This window comes from Mytilus galloprovincialis, chromosome 2, assembly GCF_965363235.1.
Source record: "Mytilus galloprovincialis chromosome 2, xbMytGall1.hap1.1, whole genome shotgun sequence".
Lineage (NCBI taxonomy): Eukaryota > Metazoa > Mollusca > Bivalvia > Mytilida > Mytilidae > Mytilus > Mytilus galloprovincialis.
The window spans coordinates 52,154,107-52,181,541 of NC_134839.1; the positions used below are offsets into that span (position 1 = coordinate 52,154,107).

Below are 27,435 nucleotides of genomic sequence, written 5' to 3' on the forward strand. Positions count from 1 at the left end.
CGGGAATTCCAAAATTCTGATTCATGCTGCGAGCGCCGCTATGGCCATGCCAAATATGCCATTGAGCTACAGGCTGCAACACCCACGCACCCACACGAATATTTGATTGAATTATACTAGATTATTGAAAATATAAAATTTTTATAATCTCAATTATGAGCAATTTTTCAAAGGCTTACAAGGTTGTCGCACCACCATTTTTTGACGTAAAAACGAAATCAACTCAAATTTTAGTCAATAGTTTGCTTATCAGTACTCTTATGATGGTAGACTTTTATGATTTTATAAAATGTTATTTTTCTTAATTTTTCAAAAATCTAAAATACATCAATTTTCAATAAGTAGTTAAAAAGCTCCGTCGATTTTGCGGAGTCTTACAAGAATTTCGCACATGCTAAAAAAACAACGTTTCAGTCGAAGTTTTGGTTTGAACGTTACGAAATATTCGCGATGTTGTGTTACGCTTACATGTACGAACATCGCGCGTAACGTCTTAGCATTTAATTTCTTTATATTTTATTAATTAAATATTATGAAGACATATACATAGAAACAGTTAGTGTAATATATACATTTTTTTAAATAAACATATTGTTTTAGTATCGGATGTGGCTGATTGTCTCCTGGAACGTTTGATTTGAATTGATATTTCATGCTTCCTGAGTTACAAATATGCGCATTTAGGTAAACAGCTTTATATATTGATTGTCCCCATTGAATGCACCCGTAAAGTATGTTTAACACAGGCATACCTATCATACGTACAATGTGACTATGAAGACTTGGATTTATATTTCTGTAGCGTTGTTTGTGGCAAATACAATTTCCATAGGTACATGTATGTTTTTTTAAATTTATTTTTCATTACCATTACATTTTCGGTTTATTTTCTGCCAGGTACTATGATTTTTGTTAATCAGATAAACATTGCACTAAGTGTTCATGAAATTATTGATTTAGCTCAAGTATTTGGATTTCCTTCTTAAATTTATGGAATAAATATTGCTGCTTAAAAGAAATTGAGTTAACAATTGCATAGGCTGAAAACACCGCGAGACGCACCAATCGATAATCGACCAGATTTACGATGGATTGTTTCGGTCATCGCATCCATTCCATTTTTTTTAGTATTGTTTTACCATATTGTACATTTCAAGCTACTTCCTACATTAAATTGTACTGTACTGTACTGCTTTGCCCGAACCAGACCTGTTCTAATACAAGTTATATTTGATCTACTTCAAAATCAATTTAACATGGCCCAAAATATCTTGTTAACAGGGCCGATTCGATTGATGAATATCATTTGAGTATTATCATAATATACATGTGTCAATAAGTAGGGTAAAAATATTTATATATCCATAGGACTGATTAAATAGCAGAAATGTCCCTGTGACCTTGTCCGAAGGACAGGTTAACAGGAAACCTATTTGCATGTCTGGTCTGGACAAGCTTACCTGCCAACTGTTCTGGTATGGCCAAGCTGACCTGTCTGCAGGTCTGCTTCATCAGACCTGTCTCCAGGTCCGGTCTGCTGCAGACCTAGAAAATCAGACATCTGTCGGGCCTGATAAGGATAAAGTAACTTAACTTACAAGTTTGCTAAAACGTTCAAAAGTTCTATCTTATGCAGCAGTTCTTATTACTGCTCTAAGTAAACTAATGTACAGATTCGGATTGCACACATCTTTATCCACCTGAGGTTAAATAACATGGATGTAAGCAACTTGTGGTTGTAGGTAGTCTCGGAGGATGATTGGATGAGTGTAAGGGTCATATCAGTTCACTTGATGAATCAAAATAGGCTAACTGGTGTTAATGAAATTGACAACTTTGTGGAATGTTGCAGGCACTCGAAGGGGATTTCCATTTAACAAAATATTATTTTTTAATCATTAGAGAAACAGATTCTTACATAGTTACTGGTGGATTATCGATAGTTAAATTATAAATTGTAAAGTCCTCGCCAAAGTGTTTCTTTTGTACATATTACATGGCTCTGTACTTTTAAACATCCCGTCATTATGTTTTTATGCCCCACCTACGATAGTAGAGGGGCATTTTGTTTTCTGGTCTGTGCGTCCTTCCGTCTGTCCGTTCGTCTGTCCGTCCGTTTGTCTGTCCGTCCGTTCGTCCCACTTCAGGTTAAAGTTTTTGGTCAAGGTAGTTTTTGATGAAGCTAAAGTCCAATCAACTTGAAACTTAGTACACATGTTCCTTATGATATGATCTTTCTTATTTTTAAACCAAATTAGACTTTTGACAACATTCTCATGGTCCACTGAACATAGAAATTAAAAGTATGAGTTTCAGGTTAAAGTTTTTAGTCAAGGTTGTTTTTGATGAAGCTGAAGTCCAATCAACTTGAAACTTAGTATACATGTTTCTTATGCTATGATCTTTCATATTTTTAAACCAAATAAGACTTTTGACCCCATTTTCATGGTCCACTGAACATAGAAATTAAAAGTGTGAGTTTCAGGTTAAAGTTTTAGGTCAAGGTAGTTTTTGATGAAGTTAAAGTCCAATCAACTTGAAACTTAGTACACATGTTCCTTATTAGTTGATCTTTTTACTTTTAAGGCCAAATTAGATTTTTTACCCAATTTCACGGTCCATTAACATGGAAAATGATAATGCGAGTGGGGCATCCGTGTACTTTGGACACATTCTTGTTTGTTTTATTAAAAGGCCATTATCTTAATGTTTTATTATTACTTTGAAAATTCTTTGAACTACAAAATTATCTTAAATCAATGTGTTGTTTGTAATATCTTTCATTTTTACTGGTGTGCTTTGTACGTGCTACTTTATGTGTTTTTTTGGTACATATGACGTAGTTTTGTACTTTTAACATCCCATCACATATGCTATTGTCGTAATATAATGTCATTATGTTATTTTTATGTTATGATATGGAAAATACTTTTAAACGACAAAATTATTTTATATCTCTTTCTGTGTGACGTCAAATTCCAACATCAAACACGCGGAACCTCGCCATGCATTCATTTTGGGTTAATTTAAATACAATTCATATATAAGTAGTAATGCATGTGGTTGTTTAATTTTATATTTCTTTTTTTTTTTTGTACTTCTTTGTTATATATTTGTTTTTTTGTTCTAATTATGAATGTGACACGGTATTGGTGGCTGTATCCCTATTTTGACAATTTTACCTATAATGTCTGTTTTGTTCACGCATCGTTATAAATGAGATGGAACTTGGTGTGTCTGTCATACAAGTGAGAGGTTTATCGCTATAAAACAAGGTTCAATCCATCATCTTCTAAATTTGAGAATGCCTGTACTAAGTCAGGAATATGACAGTTGTTGTCGTCCATTCGTTTGATGTACTTTATCATTTGATTGTCTTTTGAGTTTACCTCGGAGTTAAGTATTTTTGATTATTTTTATAGAATATCGTTGATGCGCAAAACTTTGGTTTTTTTATCGAAAAACTAAGGATTTTCTTATCCTTACAATAGATTTCCTTAGCCGTATTTGGCACAACTATTTGGAATGTTTGGTCCTCAATGGTATTCAACTTTGTACTTGTTTGGCTTTATAACTATTTTGTTCTGAGGGTCACTGGTGAGTCTTATGAAACGAGAGTCTGGTGTATCAAATTATAATCATGACATGAAAGCGTTGTGGCGTAAAAGGATTATTTTTTTACGCAAATAGATTTCTCCTATAAAAACACGAGTACTCATTTGTATTTTAAACGTTTTTTATGGCCTCGCTTTGTGTTTCCTAAATAAATAGAGACAAAGGCGGTTTAAAGCGATCTAGTGGTCTTAAATAGTATTTACAAATAGACAGATCGATTATATTTTGACATGATTTACTAGTTATACTTTCGTTTGGTTGAAATAGAACTGACGACAGAGTAAATGAGTAATAAACTAAAGTGGAAAATATTTCCTATAAAGACACAATGCGTTTTTACCTTGTGTAGCGTATAGTTCGCTCCTTCTTAATTAAACATTTTCTAAAAGAAAGAAAAATTTATAACCTTTAAATTTCTCACGTCACGCATGAATAATGTACTACTAATGCAAAATTATTGATCATATACTGGCAAATATCCAACAGGATATGGTTATAGTGATTTTTGTAAAAGATAGAATTTTACAAAGTCACCATCTTTAAAGCCCAACTTGATAATTCAAAACTAAATACTGTGTCTGACGTACAATAAAGTAAAGTAGCAAAAATACCGAACTCCGAGGAAAGTTGAACACGGAAAGTCACTTATCAAATGGCAAAATCAAAATCTCAAAGGCTTAAACCTGTCAAAATGTATGGCAGGTCGTTCTGGTCAAAACCATGCATAAACACCTTTGTCGAAAAAAAACCCAACTACACACGGATAATTGAAACGAAACCAAAAAACCCGCACACTTAGATTCAACAACCTAATATAACACACTGAGAAATAGAAATTCACAATCATGAAAATTGTAAATTACATACTGAGATTTAAAAAAGTTAAAAACACATACTGCGAAATTAAAATTACACACTGATATTTTAAAAAGACACACTGAGATGAATACATTCAGAATGTTAACTGCCATGAAAGTTTGACAAAGTGATTGATGACTGAAAAGCTTTAACCTTTGACTGTTTCTTAATTTTGACTGTAAAATGTTAAGTCGATTTGTCAGTAAAATGCAGGTAAACTGAAATAGACATCATTCAAAAAACAGTTCTGGAAACTTACTTGTGGTCATAGAAAAGCTTCTGTCCCTAAAATTCCATAAGGTACAACAAAGTTATTGAGGTTTGAAAAACTTAAACTTTGCATGTATTTAAATGCTAACCGTAAAAAAAATAAAAAATAAAAAAACAATATCCGTATGAGCATGCCAGTATTATAAGTGCCTTTAAATGTTGATTTTGAAGTGTTTGCCTATTACAATGCATCTTGAAAACTGAAATAGTAATGTAAAAACTGTAAACAGCAAAACATAAACAACAGAAGATCTACAAAAAATGGCGATATGATTGAAACCTTTTGATAACAAAAAAACACGAATATTGCACTTTACCTTTTTTAGTTCTAAATTTCAAGTGTTTGCTTACATGTATTATCTTGGAAACTGTAATAGATAAAACAAAATGACCAGCAATACAAACTTATATAAATGCAAATATGACTGAAACAATAGGATGACTCTTTATAAGAGTTATTGCTCTTAAATGACAATTTTTGACTCCCTTTCAAATCCTTTCTCCATGATATCATAATAATATGGAAAACTAACATAGATAAGTAAAAATTTACTGTGAAAAACAAAAAAAGACTAGCAATACAAAATCAAATACTTCCAATATGATTAAAGCAATTGGTTGACGCCTGATGAGAGTTATTGTCTTTAAAAGAAGATTTTATTTACTTAATTTAAAGTTTTTGTTCATAATATCATATTGCAAACGAAAGAAGTTAGGTAGAAACAGTAAAAAACCAAAATAATCACCAATTCAAAACACTTTTTTGACAGGGGAGGATTCTTATACTGAATAAAAAGGTAAATTAAAATGGGTTTTTATGACTTTTTATTAAAATATGAGTGGATTTCCCATATTAAAGCTATTTAATTTGCGACACGCCTGCGTTTGAACATGGTTAACCTTAAATCATCAACAACAAATTAAAAGACTGATCTTAAATAAAGTCAGCTATGACATGTTGCAGGAATTTTTATCAAATATTTGCCTGTCAAATAAAGGCAACAGTAGTATACCGCTGTTCAAAGTATTAAAAAAAAGTCTTTTTCTTATTACAAAAAAAAAATAATCACTTTAAAATTTATATAAATTGAGAACAAGTTTTCCCAAACATTTTTAAACTGAAATATAAATTGATATTGTCTACTTTCAGATGACAGTGCTTGTATAAACCCATCACCAATAGATCTTAGGGATGATCAGTGGAGTGCATCGACCGAATATGGTTCTTATACTGCACAAGAAGGCAATGTAAATGGAGGTATATATATACATGTATAAACGTAGCATATTAATCTATTGTAATAAAAATTCATAATATCTAATAAAGTTTGTAGATTTAGCTAACAAAGTACTTATATTTGTATAAGTAACATTTGTTTTAGTGGAAAATTGTGTTAACGTTATAAATAAGCTACAATTAAAAATTGCTTGCTAGTCCCTCTCTGTGATTACCATCAGATAACTCTGGTTCATTTCCCAATCAATCTATTATGAAGGGAATTAAATAAATAATTCGATCTTCATTTATAGTCTTTTTCAAAAATGATGAACGGTTCTTTATATTGGTATGTAATCATTTTAAACATTTCAAATTTATGAAATTAATTTCGTACATCAATGTTTTTGATACACCAATACCAAAAACTGAAATATATTGAATGGATACATTTTGTAATTATTCAAAATTATATCAGAAACCTAAACTTAATTATAAAATAATGAACCTGTTAAAGGGACACAATACTCGCATAACTTTTTCGAATTGGCACATAATACAACAGAATGTCACTCTTGCATACAAATGGCACATCAATATAATTGATTAACTGTGCAATCGTGCTCCACCTTCAATGATGGTTCTAAATTATAAATATAATCAAAAGTTGTTAATCTATAGATAGTGAAAACTAATGAAAGCTAACCCGCTGTTAAAATATTTCTTTGCAATTTTTTAAAACTTCCTCAGAAAAATGCTCGAGCCACTTGACTTTCATAGCTCATAATTAACGTTTTTACACAATATTTAAATAAAGTAGCTAAGGATTATTCGCTTATCAAAGTGTAAGACGCAATACAAATCGTATGCTTGCACCATCAGTAGTAGGGAGTGTGGAGTTTTAGGCACGCCAAAAACGCAAGGCGCGAGGGCGCAGCCAAATATGGCCAAGCCCCGCCCCTTTATCGAAACGTCTCCTCCGGTTGACCAAATATGGTCAGCTGACTAGGACGACACAACATGACTCATAAGTCCATCGTTCGTAATTACGCTCAGTTGGAATGACTCAAATCCACGAATAAGGTAAGAACGTTACAATATGACTCGTCAGACGTGACTCATGTTGATCGGGGATGATTCAAAAACGGAAGGGTGATATCCATATACGGACATGTATCGAATCGACCAATGGCAAGTTGACCATATAAGGAAATAAAGGAGGTTATTATATGACCATATCAGGAAAATATACCCAAATAAGGTCAACACTTTATTTTCACTGGAAAATCGAAAGAACCACATATGACCATATAAGGAAATAACCCATAGTATGATATGACCATATAAGGAAAACATGTCCAACACTTTATTTTCTCTCAGAAACCGAGATAAACGCACATGACCATATAAGGAAATAACTCAGAGTATCAAATGACCATATTAGAAAAATATGTCCAAATAAGGTCAACATTTTATTTTCACTCGAAAATCGAAATAAACACACATGTCCATATATGGAAGTATGGTATGACCATATAAGGAAAATATGTTCAGACAATGTATATCATTCAAAAATCAACCTCTTGAAAGCGATGGAGAGGGGAGGCAACTCGGGAAATGGGAGATAACTCTAGACGAACCGACATTGGTCTAGCATATCATTCTGTTTAATCATATATAGGAAGGAGTGATGTATGGCGTCCACAATAACGACGTGTCTAGTTTTAAACGTTTATTTATTCACAAACAAATTCATTGGTAGATGTTTTTCAATTCGGATTCGATCGTCTTTGGGTCTCGGCCGGTGAGTTCGTTCACGATATCTTCCAGTGTGAAGTGCTTGTGTCTGTATTTGACGAAATGTATGCAGTACAATCCACAACTGTCGCCGTCTTCGGGCTGCACTCGCACCCGACTGAACTTGTATCGGGGTCCGTTGGCGACCAACACGTATCTGAAGCGAGATTGATACTTTTCTGGCGCTCGACCGAACGAATCGAAAAATTCGACTGGTCCCTCTCGCGGTTGCGGCGGTGGCGGCGGCGGCGGATAACAGATATCCTTCATCAGTATAATTATGATTTAAAATGAATCATCAGTGTGATTATGGGTTAAAATGAATCATATCAATCTATTCTGATTTAACTATGTGCAATTCTAAAATTTCAAAAATGACGTAGATTAGGTATTTACAACAGACTGCATTGATATACTACTAACAGCACAGACATGTGCGAGGTATTTAAATTTCAGCAGTTTGATAATGGTTAATAAAAATAATTAATGTTGAAACAGGTTAAGTTAAGAGGCTGCGTTTCCCAAATGAATAGCACCATTTGATTTAAATTGTTACTTGGAGTTTGATAGGGAAGGCTAACCAATGGAACTAAATGTTTTACTAAATTTTTGAATTAAAACATGATCCGTACTTGGGGTTTATCCTTTACTTTAATTTTCTTTTTTTATGATCTTCAATTCAAATTTCAACAAAAACCAAGGCTACAGCTCCCATTGTCTTTAAAGATGTAAATGAAAATCTAATCCAAATTTCATTTTTTTTTAAATAACCTTCAAGTTCAGCTAAAAGGTGATGTCAACATCCAGTCCAATCGTTATTTTGACCCTTTCCTGATGTTTCATATCACACAAACATTAAACATGTGTCTTATCTCAAAATTTATTCAAAAGGAGTTAAAAAAAAATTCATGATCAACATTATTATTGATTTCATGTATCAAAATATCAAATTTAAAAAAAAAACTTTTATCAAGTAAATTTAGCCTGTTTGAATTGACTGAAGAGGAAACATTTGTATACTGCATGTATCATGATTGGTTACCATTTTAAGCTGCTGCCAGATATATGTCTTTTGAAGAATTTAGAAGTTAGGCTTGAGAATACAATTTGACTGTTAAGTTGATGAAAAAACACGACATTTTAGCACAAAAAATAAATGATAGTTTTAGGCTAAATCACTATATAAGTCTTATAGCGTTACCCGAAATGTTTTTGTCAGCACATACACAAATACAAAATTGATTTTCTGTTTATAAGTTTCTTAGGGCAATTTTTTATTTTGCATATCACATCTGTGAATCAATTTGTAACCATTTTATGACAAACTTATAATTTAATTCAATATGCAGAGATTTCATGGATGTGTAACCCATAAAGAGCAAATTATTTCAATTGAAAAGTAGCATGTGCAATTACCATAAAAAGTCCGGCTTCATTCACAATTCGCACACCCTTTTTCGCCAGAGAAATTCAGGAATTTTGAAAATGAAATTGAGAATGGAAATGGGAAATGTGTCAAAGAGACAATTTGCAACAACCCGACCATATAACAGATAACAGCAGGAAGTCACCAATAGGTCCAGTTAAACAGCTGTAATTTAGAGTTGTGTATGATCGTTTTCTGTTTCTGATGTAAACATACTTTCCTTCATTAATTAAAAGTTAAAATGTGTGTAAAGCTTTCTAGATTCATAAGTGTTGCAATAAGCTGAAATCGCAAATATGGAAAGATGTGTTTGTCATTAAAAAATGTCACTGAAATAAAAAAAAAGTATTATAAACAAATTATGTGTCAATAAGCAGAAATCCAGAACCTGATATAGATATTGCAAAAAAATACAATTTTGAAAGTAAAACAGTTTTGTCCTGTAATGAAATACTATTTAATATATTCATCATTTGAACCTGCGAAAGACCTTTAGTTAAACTTAAGACTGGCATCAGTCTGAAACACTAAATAATAACGAATACCACCCATGCAGTACTACGTTTTGAAGTTAATTCATCGTTATGCAATGCAGTGCAATGAAATAATAAAGTAAGTAGTAAGTTGTTAAATTGAAAGTTCATATTAATATAGATTAGTTAACGATTAAAGAATGTATAAAGAAATAAGGGTGCCCTGTATTATTTCAGAAACAAAACAAACATGTCTATAGTCGGTAACACTGGCTAACGATTCATATTACGGAGTTAAAGACCGTTGAGTATGCATACCTGAATACTGTATATTGAAGAATATAAATGCAACATTAAAATTGCCAGTTTAATAAAATTTAAAGTATAATTTATTTAACAGCATACAAGGCCATGTGAGCTTTTACATTCACTAGGCGTCCGTTGTCTTTATTTATTTTTTGTAGTGATTTTTTTATGGCTAGCGAACCGCTGCATGGTATTCCTCGGTGATAATTCAATTTCGTACACTTTAAGTAATGTGTTTATTGTTTAGCTCTTTTGACATAACAGACGAAATGAGCTTTTGCAGTCATTTGACGTTCATCGTTGATCGTCTCCTCTAACACTACTGGGGCACACGTTTTTTTGTAACCTTACCTGAATGTCCTTTTGTGTATTTAGTTCAAAATTGATTTCTTGCATTGATCCATCAACAAACATGGTCACTGTTGCCTTAAAATATAACCTGGGTAAAAATGTCTCCATTTTTAAGTTTTTGCATCTGATAGGTAAATTTTTAGTAAGTTTCAAAGTTTTGGTTGATATCTAAAAGAATAAAACAGTTACCGCAAATATATCTGCGTAAAAAATATCAGCTGTATAAGGACTATATCAAGTGGGATTTGTCAAAAAAGTCCAATTTTTAGTACATTTTCTAAGTGTTTGGTTAATATTTCAAAAACTAAAGCAGATAGAGCAAATGTGGTGAGTAATAATTGTTCAGCAGGCGAAGGGGTATCAGCTGCTGAATTTTCAAAAAGGGACAACTCATTTTTTAGGTATTGCATCTGAAATATCAAATCAATATATCAAATATCAACACACATTCTAGATGGAGTTTTGAGCTTTTTTAAGTCAAAATATTTTTTACAACAAATATTACTTTAAAATTTTCAAATTGGAGTTTTAAAACTAGTTTTAAACTATAACATTTTTTTATAGTTGGATGGAGAGCATCAACCTATGACAAGTTCCAGTACCTTAAAATTGACCTAAATGGTACATGGCAGATTACAGGGATATTGTTTAGTCAGTTAACTAATTACTGGTACACCAAGACCTTACGGTACATTTATATATAGCAATATTATAGAACGTTTTATTTATGACTTTAATACTGTCAGTGATTTTCTTAACTCCAATGTTATTTTTTAATCCAATTTATTACTCTCATTTTACTTCCTTCGTGCATCAAAATGAACACCGCAAGCAGTGTTGCTTCGGTTATGAGAGAAATGAGGCAACGACCTTATTAGATATTTTATCAGGATGACCTTGAAGACAATCTGAAAGTTGACCTGAGTACATCAGGTTACTTCATCATTGTACCCCGTGTGTCACATAGTAGGAAATATGGTAATGGTCTCTGTCCTTTGTCCATCGGGTACATTATTCCTATAGCCTAAAACATATATTTCATACTTGGTAGGATTATTTGCTGCATTTGTTTGCACCTGTGCTAATTCAGGAACCTGATGTTCAGTGATTGTGGTGTGTTGATGTTGTTCATACGTGTTTCACGTTACTGGTTTTTATATAGATTAGACAGTTGGTTTTCCAGTTTGAATGGTTTTACACTAGTAATTTTTGTGGGGCTCTTTATAGATTGCTGTTGCGGTGTGAGCCAAGGCTCCGTGTTGAAGGCTGAACTTTGACCTATAATGGCTTACTTTTACAAATTGTGACTTGGATAGAGAGTTGTCTCATTTGCCCTCATATCACATCTCTTATATCCATATAAAATTAAGTTTTTAACTAATCAGAACGCTACAAGGCAGAAAAAAACATCTAACAAACACACTATAGACACAAAGTACAGATCTGAGAGAACTCAGAGCTACTGAGAGCTAGTTCAAATCCAATAACAAGAAACATAAAAAAAATCAGGTAAACAAGATTAAAATATCAATCAGTGTACATCCAAGGTACAATGGACTTAGTGTAAATACGTCATTTACTGTCTGAGTAGAAACACGATCTTTTGCTGTGCCAAAATACGGATATCTACAGAATGTAGGTGTATATCAATAATATAAAGATCTGTTTTAATTCATTGATTACAAATTCTATATCTAAATCATTTAAAAAATCCCAACATTGAAACATCTAATGGAAACACTTTGGAGTAAGTTTATTTTACGGATCGATAAGTCGAACTTTGACTAAGTTTTAGAGACAAACACATCTTGTGTATGCAACTCCTCTGAGAACTATTGACATTAATCGCTTATAATTGGTAGGATTGTTTGACAATATCAACATATTTATCAATTTGCAATGGAGTTATAGGAGTACATGTAGAGTATTGTGCCTGACTATTTGTTGAGTATTGTGTCATTATCACCTTGTGAATGCAACTCCTCTGGGATTCTATTGCTGAAAGCTTTCATAAGTAATACTTTTATTTGTCATCATATTTAATTGGTCATAATTATCATACCATTATTTCAATCTGGTTTTTTTGGGGGGGGGGGAATTGCCGGCCTTTTATTTTAGTACTGTGACAATTGCACCTTGAAGATACAACTCATCAGAGTTGCCCATATTGTTTTGTCATCTTTAATTTACCATTAGAGTTGTCTGATTTGTTTTTGGTGTAATTTGACAGTAACTCCTTGTGAATGCAACTTCTCTAAGACCATGTGACATAATGCTCTCATACTTGGTAATATTTTTTGCCATCATGTTTAGTTGACCATAATTTACTGCCATTTTGAGCTGACAATATTTATAGGAGTTAAAAGACAAATAGCGCACAACATAAAAAACTATAGACACGAACCCCATCAAATACCGGCGTGATTTTAGGTGCTCGGGAAGGATGAGTAGATCCTGCTCCACATATGGCACCGTCTAGTTGCTTAGGTAAGTACAAACCCTTGCGATAAGTCTATTTCGGTAGGTCATATTCATAGAAAAGTAGACGGAATCGTGGCGGCGAAGATTGGAACATATCTGAGGTCATCTCTGAAACAGAGTTTCTATAACAACCAACCACCTCGTGGTCGTGTCCGCGAAATACTCGAAGGAATAATTCCAACTTCACCACTTGGCACTCTTATTTTAATAGCTTTCTTGTGAGCAGCAACCCTCAGGAAACACCAGCGTATCAACTAGAAAATATATACTCCATATGCAGGCGCTGCTGGAATGTTGCTACATAGAAATGAAATATATATTCACAATTGGATGTTTCTTGGGTTCACACAATTGATTTCCATATACATATGTGGCGATGTGGTATAATTGCCATTGAGAAAATTATCCATCGCAAAAATTATAGGTCAACATATGGGTTACAACAATTGGGTCTTTTTACAATAATTGTTGAAGTAATCAAAGTATTTTTTTTTTTTTTTTTTTTTGTTTTTTTAAATTATACATACTTTATTGAAAACTTTTACATTTGTTAGTTTGATACAGAAAGTACCGGTACCTTATCCCGGCCTCGTTAAACATTAGATTGTATATTTAGAAAAATTGTTAGTAATTGTTAGTACTCAAAATTATAAAATATATATACAGTATATTATTGTGTATCAATTATTTCAATATTGATCAATAAAGTGAGAATTTTATTTAAGAGAGAAAGTGAGAAGAGAAGAGAAAATAATAAATAATTAAAACACAAATGCAAAACAAAAACAAAAAAATAAAAACTGGAGAAAAAAAAAAAAAAAAAAAAAAAAAAATAATAGAAAGTCCTTGAAATTTGGAATTTGGCAGCGGTATTTTTTTCTTAAGATACAACATTAAATAAATTTGGCAAAGTTGGTTTTCCATTGTAAATAATTCATACAAACACAAAACAGATATTAGAGAATGTATATGCATTTTTGGCACAAAACAAGAACAAAAGACAATAAACAATAAACAACATATAACAGTATATTATATAAAAACATATATGTTGGTGTGAGAAGGCTAAAATAAAAAGCACAATAACATTACATAGGGTAATGCTAATTAAGTTGCTTAAGTGTAAATTATTCTAATAATGGAAGCCAGGGGTCCCAGTAGAGGTTGGCAATGTGAAGAGGCTTTGTTTTAAAAAATATATTCTTTTCTAGTATTAGATTTTCTTTTAGATAGTTTTTCAGCCCTGCAAAATTTACTTGATTTTCACACAGTTTTGTTCTATAGATAAAAAATTTTGATGAAAGTATTATTAAGTTTTTTATTTTATTATTTTCTGTTTTTCCTAAATTTCCGAATAAAATTATATCCATGTTAAATGGAATAATTATTTGTGTTTGGTTATAAATCCAGTCCATGAGTCTTATCCACAGATCTGCTATTTTATGGCATGTCCAAAATATGTGTTCAATATCTTCAGTAACTTCACTGCAGAAAGTACATTTATCGCTTTGTTTTATTTTTATCTTAAATAAAAATTTATTTGTGCCCAATATTCTGTGTATTATTCTATATTGGAACCAGTGGAGTTTTGAGCTTTTTGTGGAGTAAAAAGACATATTATGCACAGTTTTCCAATCAAAATTTTTGTTGAGTGTTAAGGACCATTTTTCTTCACATCTAAGTTTAGTACTGCCTTTTTCAAATAAAACATTATACATATCTTTCGAGCCTTTTCTTGATAAAAAAAATATTCTTATATTATTTGGCATAATTGGTCCTAGTGTTTTATAACAATTGTTTATGGATATATAGTTTTTTAAAGCCTTTTTATATGATTTTATTGATGAAATGACCCCATTATAAGTAAGAAAGTTTGACTTAATTTTATAAATGTTTTGGAATTGTTGAAAAGTCATTAGTTTTCCCTCATCGTTTAATAAATCATTTATCAAAAAGATCCCTTTATCTATCCAGTCTTTATAGAAAATGGATGTTGTTCCTATTTTTATGTTTTCATTATTCCAGAGCGAATCTGATAAAAACTCCTCTTCATTTTTTGGTATGAATTTATTTTGTAAATCTGTCCAAGCTTTAAAAACTTCTTCCCAAAAATGGTTTTTACATCTTTTTGTTGGGCCTAAATAAACTAGGTTTTCAATACTAATTTTTTCAGTACTTTCTAATAGCTTATTTAGTTTTGGGTTGTTTTTCAACAACCGTCTTATCCAAGTTAGTTTCAATCCTTTTATATATTTGTCAATATCTATCATTTTCAGCCCTCCTAATTTGTGTTCAGAACATAATATTTCTCTTTTTATCTTGTCAGGTTTGTTTTCCCAAATAAATGAATAAATTTTGTCAGTTAGTTGTTTTAAAGTATTTTTGCATGGTGCTTGTAATGTTAAAAACAGATGGTTCAATTTTGAAATAATTAGTGTCTTAATGATAGTTATTTTTCCAACTGGTGTTAATGTTTGTTTAGACCAAATTTTTATTATATTTTCAATTTCTTTAATTCTTGGACCATAATTCAACAGTTCCATTTCATGCAAATTGACAGAAAAGTTTATTCCTAGTAATGTAAACTTACTGGAACCCCATTCCAATCCCCATTTTACACACATTGTGTCTTGACTATATTTTTTTTTTGCCTACCCACACCACCTTTGTTTTGTCCAAGTTCATATGGAGACCAGACATTTCAGCATATTTTTGGAGTAAGCGAAGAGATGCATCTAGAGATTCAGGTGTACCGTCAAGTATTATTGATGTGTCATCTGCGTATTGGGAGATAAGATATTCTGTGTCATCAATTTTAATTCCTTTAATTTCTTTGTTCTTTCTGATTAAAATTCCTAGAATTTCAGCACATAAAAGAAAAATATAAGGTGATAAAGGATCCCCTTGTCTACAGCCTCTTTGAATCTGAAAGAAATCTGATAAAAAAAACAGTTTTGGGATACTGATGAGCTTATATTTGTGTAAAAAGTCTTTATCCAAAGTTTTATAGAGGGTCCAAAATTGAAAAAGTCTAATACTTCATTTATGAATTTCCATGATACCGAATCAAAAGCTTTTTCAAAATCTATGAGAAGGAGAAGACCTGGCAAATCATTTACCTCTGTATAGAATAAAATATCATATATGAGACGAGTGTTTTCTCCAATATATCTTCCAGGAATAAAACCTGTCTGATCATTGCTAATAATAATGGGTAGAACAGATTTGATACGCTCTGCTATACAACTTGATGCTAGTTTATATGTTGTATTCAAAAGACTTATTGGTCGCCAATTTTTCATAAACTGTCTAGGTTTATCACCTTTTGGTAAACAAGTAATAATACCCTGTTTTTGAGTTATTGATAATTCCCCCCTTTTGTAACCATAAATTATAGATCTTAAAACAAATTTTCCTACATTTGTCCAAAAGAATTTAAAGAACTCATTTGTAAAGCCATCTGACCCTGGACTTTTCTCATTTTTCATTCTACGCATAGCTGTTGTCAATTCATTATAAGTTATCTCCCCTTCTAAAGATTCTTTTAAAGTATCATTTAATTTTTTAATATCAGAATCAGGTATTTCACTATTAAGATTTACTTCACTCAAGCTTTCTGTTTTAGTATACAGTTTTTTATAGTAATTTTTGGCCTCTTCTAATATTTTATCTTGTTTACAAATTGTCTCCCCTTTTTCATTAACTAGTTTGGGGATGGTTTTATTTATAAAATGTTTAGTTTCCATATTCCAAAAAAAAATAGATGGCTTTTCCCCTTCTTCAATCCATTGCATTTTTGACCTGATATAGTATCCCCTCATTTTTTCTTTCAAAGTAATCAAAGTATTGACTGGATGACCTATAATTACATCAATTGAACTCATTCTCTCTCATTGGCAAAACAACACATCTTCTTTTTTTTTATATTCATAAACAGCACATAGCTTTCTTAATAATCTATAAAACTGTCTATCTGTTTTTCTTATATTATTTTATAATTAGATATGTTGATAATTGTCATAATACAATAGTTTATCAGAAGTAAATCAAAAGGATGAAGACATTTACCTGGACACTTCAACTTATGTAAAAAAGTGAAACACATGGTTCATAGAAGTTAAAGGTGTATTTAAAGCAAATACCATATTTATTTATCACAACTTGATTATTTTAACATTGACCGAGTAATCATGGTAATTGCATACTATAAACAACAGCTGTACTGACAATTAGGAAAACTTGCACCCAAACTAATTTATAATCACTCTATATGCCGAAATTGTTTTGTTTGATTGTTGGATGACAAATTTACATAACGTATAAAATAAAGGAAGACTTTCTTTAGGTTACCTTTCTGACTTTTTTAACGACGAGAGTTGTGGAAGCGACCTGCAGATATCTTACATTGTCATGTGCGGTGTGAGCGTCATCAAAATTAAGTTTCAGTCTGTGGTTAAAGTTATTTTTAAACACCAATAAATTTGTCAAACGATCATGAAATTTGTGAAACTTTCACTACTAAATCCAAATTTGGGAATAAAAACATCTTCATGATCAAGAAATATCATCTGAAAAAAGGAATTGTATATGCAGTTGACATTACATGTGTACAGCGATTATAGTTATCGTATGGGAAACAAAGAGTTATGCTTAACTCTTTATGAATATGATTGAATGATGATTAAAAAGATTCTCTGTACTTATTATTCTACATATTATTGTATTTGTATTTCACTGAATTTTTTAAATGATTTTAGGGTTTTGTATAGTGAAAACAACTTTGAATGGATTCCTTGCAACTCTCGTCTGTCTAGTAATGTGTTTGGTGAAGAATTTGATAGGACTGGTGCAGAAACCAATATCACTTTTGATCCTGTGATTGAGGTAAATAGAAAGTTTGTGTAAATTCATTTATAGCTACATTTTATACATTCAACACAATAACTCATCTTAGCATCATATTATTCGACATTTTTTAGTATGCTGATTCTTGACATTTTAAGATACATAATGAATTATTTAGGATATCTCGTGGGTTATATTCAAATATTGTATATTGCATATATCGTATAAACTTTATAAGATATCTTAGGAAGTCTTTCTCATATTATTCACTTTAAATGAAATAATTAACCATAATAAAAATATTAGATATAGTTATTTTATATTTTTGTGCCCCCGCTGCGGCGGATAGAGGATATACACTAGCATTGTCTGTCTGTATGTACATCCATCAGTACGTTCGTACGTACATCCCAAAATTAGTTTCCGTACGCTATCTTCAGTTTGCATCAACTACATGTTCTGAAACTTATACACAATGCGTATTTTCACCAAACACAGATCAAATTTAAATTGGATCGCGTGACTTTCACCGTTCTCCAGCTATTTCTCTTAATAAGCGGATTAATTGCTACATTCGCAGTTAGCGCACTCCAACTAACGTTTGCCTCAACTGAATGTTAGAAAACTTCTACCTAATGATTCTTACCACCAAAATCATATTAAATTCGAATTTGGGTGGCTTCTCCTTCGCTATTCTTGAGTTATGATACAAATGTAATCGATAAATTAGACTATTTGCCTTATATTTAAAAGCGGGGGCATCTGTGTCCCATGAACACATTTTCCATTTATTTATAATACTTTTTACACTAAACATGTTTTTATCTGAACAAGTATATAAAATATCTAACAAAGATATGAAAACATTTTTTTAAAGAGTATAAACAACGCAATTACAATGTTCCGGGTAGTATGAAAACTAATTAGATATCTTCTCTTCTTTTATTCATGTGGTACCTAATTGAATTATTGCTCCCTGAAAATAAATTTCTAGTTCGTTGATTCTCTAAAAAGATTTTAAAACATGTTCATTTTTCCGTTGTTATTTTGCTGTGAAAGTTCAACCGAATCGATGATAAACCAAGAGCAAAGATGCCTGTTGTATTTTGGAGTCTGAATTCGTAGGCTAAAATTTTTAAAATCCTGTAACAAGAAATAGATTAAAGAAAAAAAAATACATTGATTTACAGATGATAATTTGAGTTTCTTTTATATGTTTTAAGTTAGATGGAAGGAGACCAACTCTTCAATATTCAGTTAAAAAGTCAGGATCACGGCTACTAAATATACAGTAGAAGGTCAAATAAACAGAAAATAACTATAAAATTCTTCAAAATCTTTGGTTTGAAGTTGGGATATCTTAACTGAAATCTTTAGCTTTTCAACGATAAATGGCTGTACTAAGTCAGGAATATGACAGTTGTTATCAATCCGTTTGATGTGTTTGAGCTTTTGATTTTGCCATTTGCCTTGGGACTTCCGTTTAGAATTTTCCTCGGAGTTATTTTTGTTATTTTACTTTTCATTGGATTTCTTGCCTCCAGATTTGTTGGGTTTCCCAAGGTCACAGAAACTCCTGGTTCATTCTTCAAAGGTCTATCAATGGTTTTATGTACATGTATATCAAGGGTCTAGAGGTAGAACTTTTCAATAATGTATTTGGGAGCGTCTATCAGCAGTGTCAACTTCTAACTACTAGTAGTTTAAAAAATTTATAGATTACCTTACATTAGATTAACTTATACAATGTTCAGTATATATTACATAATTTATAAGAAATTGTTTACAATTGTTAAGATATTTCTTAACTTTATTCTGTGGTTATATGGGATTGCAGGTCTAATGTGAAAATCATAAATAGAGGTTCTTGTATGTTTATTTTGATTTGAGTTCATTTATATGTTTTGGAGTTAGATATGACGTTCATTTTTACTGACTAGTACACATTTTATATAGGGGCCAGCGGAGGCCCACCTCCGAGCGCGGGATTTTCTCGCTGCTTTGAAAACCCATTGGTGGACTTAGGCTGTTATCTGCTCTCTGGTCAGGTTGTTGTCTCTTGTACATAATCCCCATTTCCATTCTCAAGCTTTATTGGAAGGTATGATAATTGTGAAGAATCTCTTAATTTGAAATTCTTCAAGGTTTGAATTATATATTATTGAAATTTTTCAGAAATCAAATGGTTGTTGAATTTTCCTGAGATGATTTCTTTCAATCATTTGTTGTTTATTGGGCATTCTGACCAGTCACCCATGTCAACATACAATTGGAATATTTTCTATAAATACTGACACGTGACAGCTTTTGTGGTGAACTGTGCCACTCTTGCTGCAGGGTATATTGTTTTCTTCCTTCCGTGTGTTTGTTTGACACATTTCAATACGTATAAATGGTTTGATGGAATCTCACTACATTTTGATGAACAAAATTAATTTTTCAGAATATATGGAACTTTGATAATTTTTTGGACTTTTGAAAAATACTGTGACACAATGACAAATTTGGAACGTAACTCCTCTGAGGCCGTTCTTCATTTGGCAGTATTGCTTGCCATCCTATTTTTTTTTACGTATGAACTATTATTTGATTCGATCATTTATTTGGGAGTCATGGGTTTAGATCTAGATCCCAAATTTTTTGATTATCGTAGCATCTGACCTTGTGAAGCAACTTCTCTGAAAGGTTTTACAAAACACTCATACTCTTAGGGTGATTTCCCATCATGTGGAGTTTACCATAGTACATCGTTATTTTTAACTTTTGTACTACAAATGTATAATGACACCATTGTTTCCTTTTAAAAGAAGACACCTAGTGAATGCATCACAATGATCATGTTTGTAATAGGCAACTTTTTAACATGATGCCTATTAAGATACCTTTCCAATTTTATCTCAAAATTTATTGTTCATGTATAGAAATCCTGTATAATTCATGTTCCTTCCTTTGTAGTAACACCAAATACACTTCTTAGTGTCAATAACAACATCAACATACACAAACTACAATTAAATTTTAAAATATAATCTGTGTTTATGTTTTGCTTATCTATAATTTACACACAATTTTCTTCATTATACATACAGTAGATGGAGACATTGATATCGGCCTAGCGATCTGGGGTTTTGTTTTTTCTAGTACACAATTTTAACACTGTAGAATTCAGTACCCGATATTTACATTATTAAAAGTTGATTGGATTTTTTTTTCAAGAATTAAAAATTCTTCACGTTTGTTCACATATTTTCATGTATAGTTTAAGTTATATTTTCCTTTAACATTTCAGGCAAGGTATATAATATTTAATCCAACATTATACAATGGACGTCCATCTTTGAAGGTGGAGCTATATGGTTGTCATTTGCAAGATGAAACCAAATCAGTGACCTATTTTTCCATAGATGTTGAGGTATTGTACACCTTCTCAGTTATATTGAAATTGTCACGATGTAGAAATGTTAACTCTTGACTAACATTTAAATTTGATGATTTGAATGAGTATTCCTTTCCATTGTAAACGAGTCATCATTAACTATTGGTCTCTCTCAAAAATAAGCAAGTGTCTTTGATGCAATGTTTTTTTTTTCTTTAGAAAAAAAGTCGGATGTGAACATTTATATTGATTTAATGTTTCATTACGATTGAATCATTTTGATTGGTAGACAACACTCTCATAGTATTTTTTGAAGTAATGTTTATATTAGCAAAAACATGCATCACCTATGACTGCACTTTCTCTATGTGAATATGAACGATAAGCAATGTGTCCAAATATATGTGTTTCAATCAATGTGCTGTACATCATTTTACATGTGTATGCCATCTGTGAATATTTCAGTGTAGCTCACGGTTACATAATGCATTTCTGTAAATATCGACAATGCTGTTTTCCATAGGAACCCCCTTTGCGGCTTAAACTAAACTACTTTTACTATGAATTTGAAAAAGTTATATCCTAGAATTGAAAGTTAATATGCACTACTATTTTTTTAGAGGTCATAATATAGGGTTGTGCTTCATATTTTCAACGTTTACATGCCCCAAACTTCTAAGAGTTTAAACGTCAACTAACATTTTGTACTACCCCTACTTTTTTGTACCTTGACTAGTTTTAAGTTTTTCGAAAGATTTCAATTTGACCACAATGCATATTATGTATATTTGCTGGTAACATTCCTAACATTCTTCTGACATCAGACTCGGACTTCTCTTGAATTGAATTTTAAATGTGCGTATTGTTAAGAGGCGTGGTTTGTGAATCAGCTGTATAATTTTTTATACAAAATGCAATCTACAAAGGCTTTATATATCCCCTAGTGTTTATAACAACATATAATTTATATCAGTTTCAGTTGCAAAGGTTTGATCGAACCCTGAATCCTAACTACTTCATTGCACTTGAATAATTTCAATTTGAAGTACGGAATAAGGTACATAATATATGTTTGTTTTTCAATATCACACACTCTATTAACCCTAAAACAAGATAAGTCCCGGAGCAGAGCTCTTCTGATTAAACTGGTGTATCAGACTGATTAAGCAGGGGTATAGTTACGATAATGTTGTCAGGTCATTAAAAGGTTGCATATTTTGGCTTTGATATTGATTCACTTATAGGGTCTTTGCATCGGTAATAAACACATTTATCTAAATACAGATGTTGGCATGACACGGGTTGTGTTCTTGTCATATATGTTAAGATGGTATGATTCTAAACCCCTAACGGGAGGGATTGTGCCTGATATTCATATGATGTAGACATAATCTTTCAATAATTGTAATTGAAGTCTGGAGCTGGCATGTCAGTTAACTGCTAGTAGTCTGTTGTTATGTATGTATTATTGTCATTTTGTTTAATTTCTTTTGTTACATCTTCTGACATCAGACTCGGACTTCTCTTGAACTGAATTTTAATGTGCGTATTGTTATGCGTTTTATTTTCTACCTTGGCTAGATGTATAAGGGGAAGGTTGTGATCTCATAAACATGTTTAACCCCGCCGCATTTTTGCGCCTGTCCCAAGTGAGGAGCCTCTGGTCTTTGTCAGTGTTGTATTTTTATTAGTTATTTAGTTTCTTGTGTATATTGGAGTTTAGTATGGCGTTCATTATCACTGAACTAGTGTATATATTTATTTAGGGGGTAGCTGAAGGACGCCTCCGGGTGCGGGAATTTTTCGCTGCATTGAAGAATTATTGGGGACCTTCTGCTGTTGTCTGTCATATGGTTGGGTTGTTGTCTCTTAGACTCATTCCCCATTTCCATTCTCAATTTTATGAAACAGAAGTGATTACAGAAGTGATATTAAAATCCATTTTCTATGCAGCATATATTTTTCATACTTTAAAATAATGACTAAATAGGGAATGACTCGTTTTTTTGAAAAATTATGTTGATTAAGCAGCCTTTTGATGACATAAAAAAATGTTCAACCAAAATCAATTGAAACAGGCCAACTTCTATTTGTCAGAAATGGTTTAAGCAAGAGTTCAGTATGAACAGTGATTGAAACAGATGTCAGCTACAAATTAAACTAGGAAAGTCTTCAGAAGGAAGACCAATTTTATGATTATACAATAAAACAAAACAGTCTATGTTAGGTTACGAGTAAATAATGTGCATTTAATCTATATAGAAAATCCTTAGTCTTAAAAAAAATCAAACTTTTGTAAACATGTAATTTCTAATAATGATTATATCAATGAGAATTTCTACCAACACAAACGACTATAAATGTCGACAGTACTTTGTTTTTGAAAATGACTTGCTTCTTATAACTGTTGATTATATATTGGATCTGTATACAGTTATATCTTTTTGTAGACAAACACAGCATGGATTCCAAGTCAAAGTCCAGTGATTATCAACAAAACAATTGAAATAATGCCATCAGTAACCCTAGAAATACATGCAGGTGTATCTGTTATCTTTACAAAACCTGATGCTGGTATACATGTATTTGGTAAATATTTAAATGCTAATGTAATAGGTATCGCTCTTTCACTATATCAGTTCGCCAATTTTTGTTTCTTTTAAAATGTGCAGTTTGAATTCGTCTCTCTATTCGATTAACTATTGAAAATTCTAAGCCGGAACTGCTTACAGGATGGAAATTTGTTAGTTGTAATGAAGCAAGTGCAATGTAGTTAATAAAAAAAACTATTCCGACCATCAATTGCCAGCGATTTGCTTTCTTTTTTTATCTGAAGGTTAGAACAAATGAACACCTAATTATCAGTAACATTAGTGAACAAAAATTTGATTTGAATAAGAAATCTTTAATCATACTAACGGTTTATAAATATCTTTGATCTAAACATACATTGCATGGTTTCAATGGTTATTAAAATTTTGAGAAGAGAGTTGAAATATCTTTTAGGTGAGTTAAAATTTTGTAAAACATATGTTAAAGGAAGTTAATCTTAATTATAACATTTCTTTAATTTTAGTAAATTATCTTTGATATTAGTACTTCGTGCAGTAATAATTTAACTAGAGCAAAATAATATTCAAATGAAAAGTACACAAAAAATTTTTGATAGAAACTAAAAATCAAAAACAATAAACCGCATTCAATATCTGTTGTTAATAACTTATTACTCATGAGACATCATATAGTTAGTATTATCACAGAAATGTGTACTTACATGTGTTAGACGAAGGGTGTCACATGCGGAGCAGAATCTGCTTACCCGTACGAGGCATCTCAGGTCACCCCTGGTGTTAAAGGGGTTCATGTTGCTGTAATCTTTGCTTTTTTATGTTATGTTTGTAAACTGTTGTTCGTCTTTTTGTCGTCTTTTTGTTTGTTTTCTATCATGGCATTGTCAGTTTGTATTTGACTTATGAGTTTAACTATTCTTTTGGTATTTTCAACCTCACATATAAAATTTCTTTATGATAAGGGTTTCATATCCAAGTCAAATGTTTTGAACAGGTATCCGTGATAACTAGTGTCAAAAGTCGATTCACTGGAATTTGATGGTAAAAATACTTTTTATTGCACTACATTTGCCTCATTCTAGCGACCTTTCACTGAAGCAAAGGGTTATGATTTTTCATCAGTTGTTCAGTTTGAAGAGATTGATATGAACTATAAATAAGAAAATATATTTGATCGACATACTTGCCAGGACTTACGTGTTTCTTGTGTAATACACTCTTTTTAAAACTTTTTTCACATTGTTTTTCATCGTAACGCGTGTATCAACGTTCTATTTCTTTACATGAAATCATACGCAGTCTACTATATTTGTATATTCCGTAAGGACAAATTATGATAGCGTACTCAGTCTGTCCATTCATTGTTCTGTTTGCAGCACGTTGTGTTTTGATCTGTCACTGAAGTGTTATGGGACAAGAACTATTATATTTAGGTCAATTTTTCACATATCCAATGTTGGCTTAAATAAAGGAGTAGGTCCGGTAAGGGCCGATTTTGGCCTCAAATTTCAGGTTCATCTAACGAAAGATTTTGGACACTTTTTAAACACTTAAGTGTCTATTTCAATTGATTCATTTAGTTTTTGTGAAAGATTTAAACAGATTTAGTCATTAAAAACGCTCCGATTCAAGCTTAAATATGAAAAATATATCAAATATGCCAAACAAAGTCACTTTTCAGATGGTTTTTGTCAAAAATGAAAGTGGCCGCATTCGTGTTCATCCTCAACCTTTATATATGCTATGTATTATCGCCAATTACAACTTAAGTTTCAACATTATGAATGAACACAAACGCGGCCACTTTCATTTAAGACGGAAACCGTCTAAAATTGATCTAAAATGCTAAAATTGTGAAGATTTCAGTAATTTAGCATGACTTAATAATGCTAGTATCCGATATATGTGCAATGTATTGTCAAAAACAGCCCATATTTATGAAGCAGAAGCATTCTACTTTCCAGTAAATAGCTAAAATATTACATTTTCACAATTTTGTAAAACTGCTATATTTTGGGGCCAAAAAGGGGTCTTACTGAACCTACTCCTTTACTGGAAACTGTACACTGTTGTTGGGATTAATAAAAAAAACATTGATTTTGATACATTTTTAATTTGTCGTTTAATTGATATAAGACCCTAACTGTCAGATTTAAAGAATATTTATTTTGCATATTCCCATTCACTAGAATAAACTTACATTTTTTTGAATATATAAAAAAGAAGATGTGGTATGATTGCCAATGCGACAACTATCCACAAAAGACCAAATGACACATACATTAACAACTATAGGTTACCGTACGGCCTTCAACAATGAGCAAAGCCCATACCGCATAGTCAGCTATAATAGGCCCCGATAAGACAATGTTAAACAAACGAGAAAACTAACGGCCTTATTTATGTAAAAAAATGAACGAAAAACAAACATGTAACACATAAACAAACGACAACCACTGAATTACAGGCTCCTGACTTGGGATAAGCACATACATAAATAATGTGGCGGGGTTAAACATGTTTGGTTTACTACAAACGTTACGATATTATAAGAACTGTTTAAAGGAAACCCCTTTAGATTTAGAACTTTTTTCTCGTTTTTTGTATTTAAGTTTTAGAACTTAATCTGTCAGTTGTTTTCACAAGTACTACACTAACTTGAGTATGATTCGGTAGATTTATTTGAAACTTGACACAATTGTTGTTGGAATTGGTAAAAGTACGGTATCGTTTGTTTTTGATTATATTCTGATTTTTCACTCCAGAGCGTTGAGATTTAATGTGGGTTGAACCTGGTTTTGTGATATGCCAAACCTCCCGCTTTAATGGCCATGTTAAATATAACATTAAAATGACAACACAACATTACTGGAATACAATATAAGTAAATAGGAAAACATATTTGACAAGAAACACACAACTGATAGCTAACAAAAGGCACAATGTCTTAAATTTAATACGCCAGAAGTGCGCCTCGTCCACAAAAAACTTACTAGTGACGCCCAGATACAAAAGTTTGAAAGCCAAAACCAGTACAAAGTTGAACAGAATCGAGGACCAAAAGTTCAAAAAAGGTTTTGCAAAAACGGCCAGGGTTTTCTGTTTGGGACAAGAACATCCCTATTATTTAGAATAATTTATACTTTTGCAAACAGTAAATGTTATAAAATGACTATATAAAAGATATACATGATAAAACTGAAGTATTAACTAATTACAGAAATCAACTGGATACATTACATAAACCGTCATAATCCAACACAAAAGATAGACACACCCGAGTTAATCAAGGCCTCAACGCAAAGTGACGTCACATTTGAAATTGAAAAAAGGACAAAAAAATTACGTCACATTTGCATTTGTAAAACAGCACACAAAAATGACGTCACATTTGAATGAATAAAACTATCGAACAAAAATAAGATATAATTAGGATTGATTTAAGATTATATTTGTACTAAATACTGATATTACATTTAATAACAATGAAAATTGCAATACTTATTAATATCAAACTGAGGTAGCAATTCGACAAAATTAAACATACAGCAATTTTTACAGTCTTTTAAGCATGTCATGTCATTTCGTGATTTGTCTTTGCTTTGGGTTGGCAACTATGATTTTGCAAGAGCTATTGCATTAGTTAATGCTTACAGAAGTTGTTCAATTCATACAAATCCTTATCTTTTTATTGGCTGAAAGACAAATAATTTTATTATATCATATGCTTTTCTTTTGTATGAATGCAGCCCCGGAGTATAGAACTATTAGCGTTGCTTACCTTATTTATTTTAATGTTATGCTTGTACTTTGTGCAGACGATGTAATTTTTCATTAAACTAGATCAAAAA

The 27,435-nt window shown here is 31.6% G+C and overlaps 1 protein-coding gene across 1 annotated transcript in view; it reads left to right on the forward strand.

Annotated features, from left to right (window-relative positions):
- Positions 1-726: 726 nt before the first annotated feature.
- Positions 727-27,435, forward strand: part of LOC143062058 (uncharacterized) — a 46,504-nt gene continuing 19,795 nt past the window's right edge. The window contains exons 1-6 of the mRNA XM_076233905.1: positions 727-832; positions 5,894-6,001; positions 10,877-11,000; positions 17,551-17,677; positions 20,928-21,050; positions 23,465-23,603. Of these exons, the coding sequence (XP_076090020.1) occupies positions 775-832; positions 5,894-6,001; positions 10,877-11,000; positions 17,551-17,677; positions 20,928-21,050; positions 23,465-23,603 (679 nt within the window). The 5' untranslated portion in view covers positions 727-774. The remainder of the gene's footprint in view (positions 833-5,893; positions 6,002-10,876; positions 11,001-17,550; positions 17,678-20,927; positions 21,051-23,464; positions 23,604-27,435) is intronic.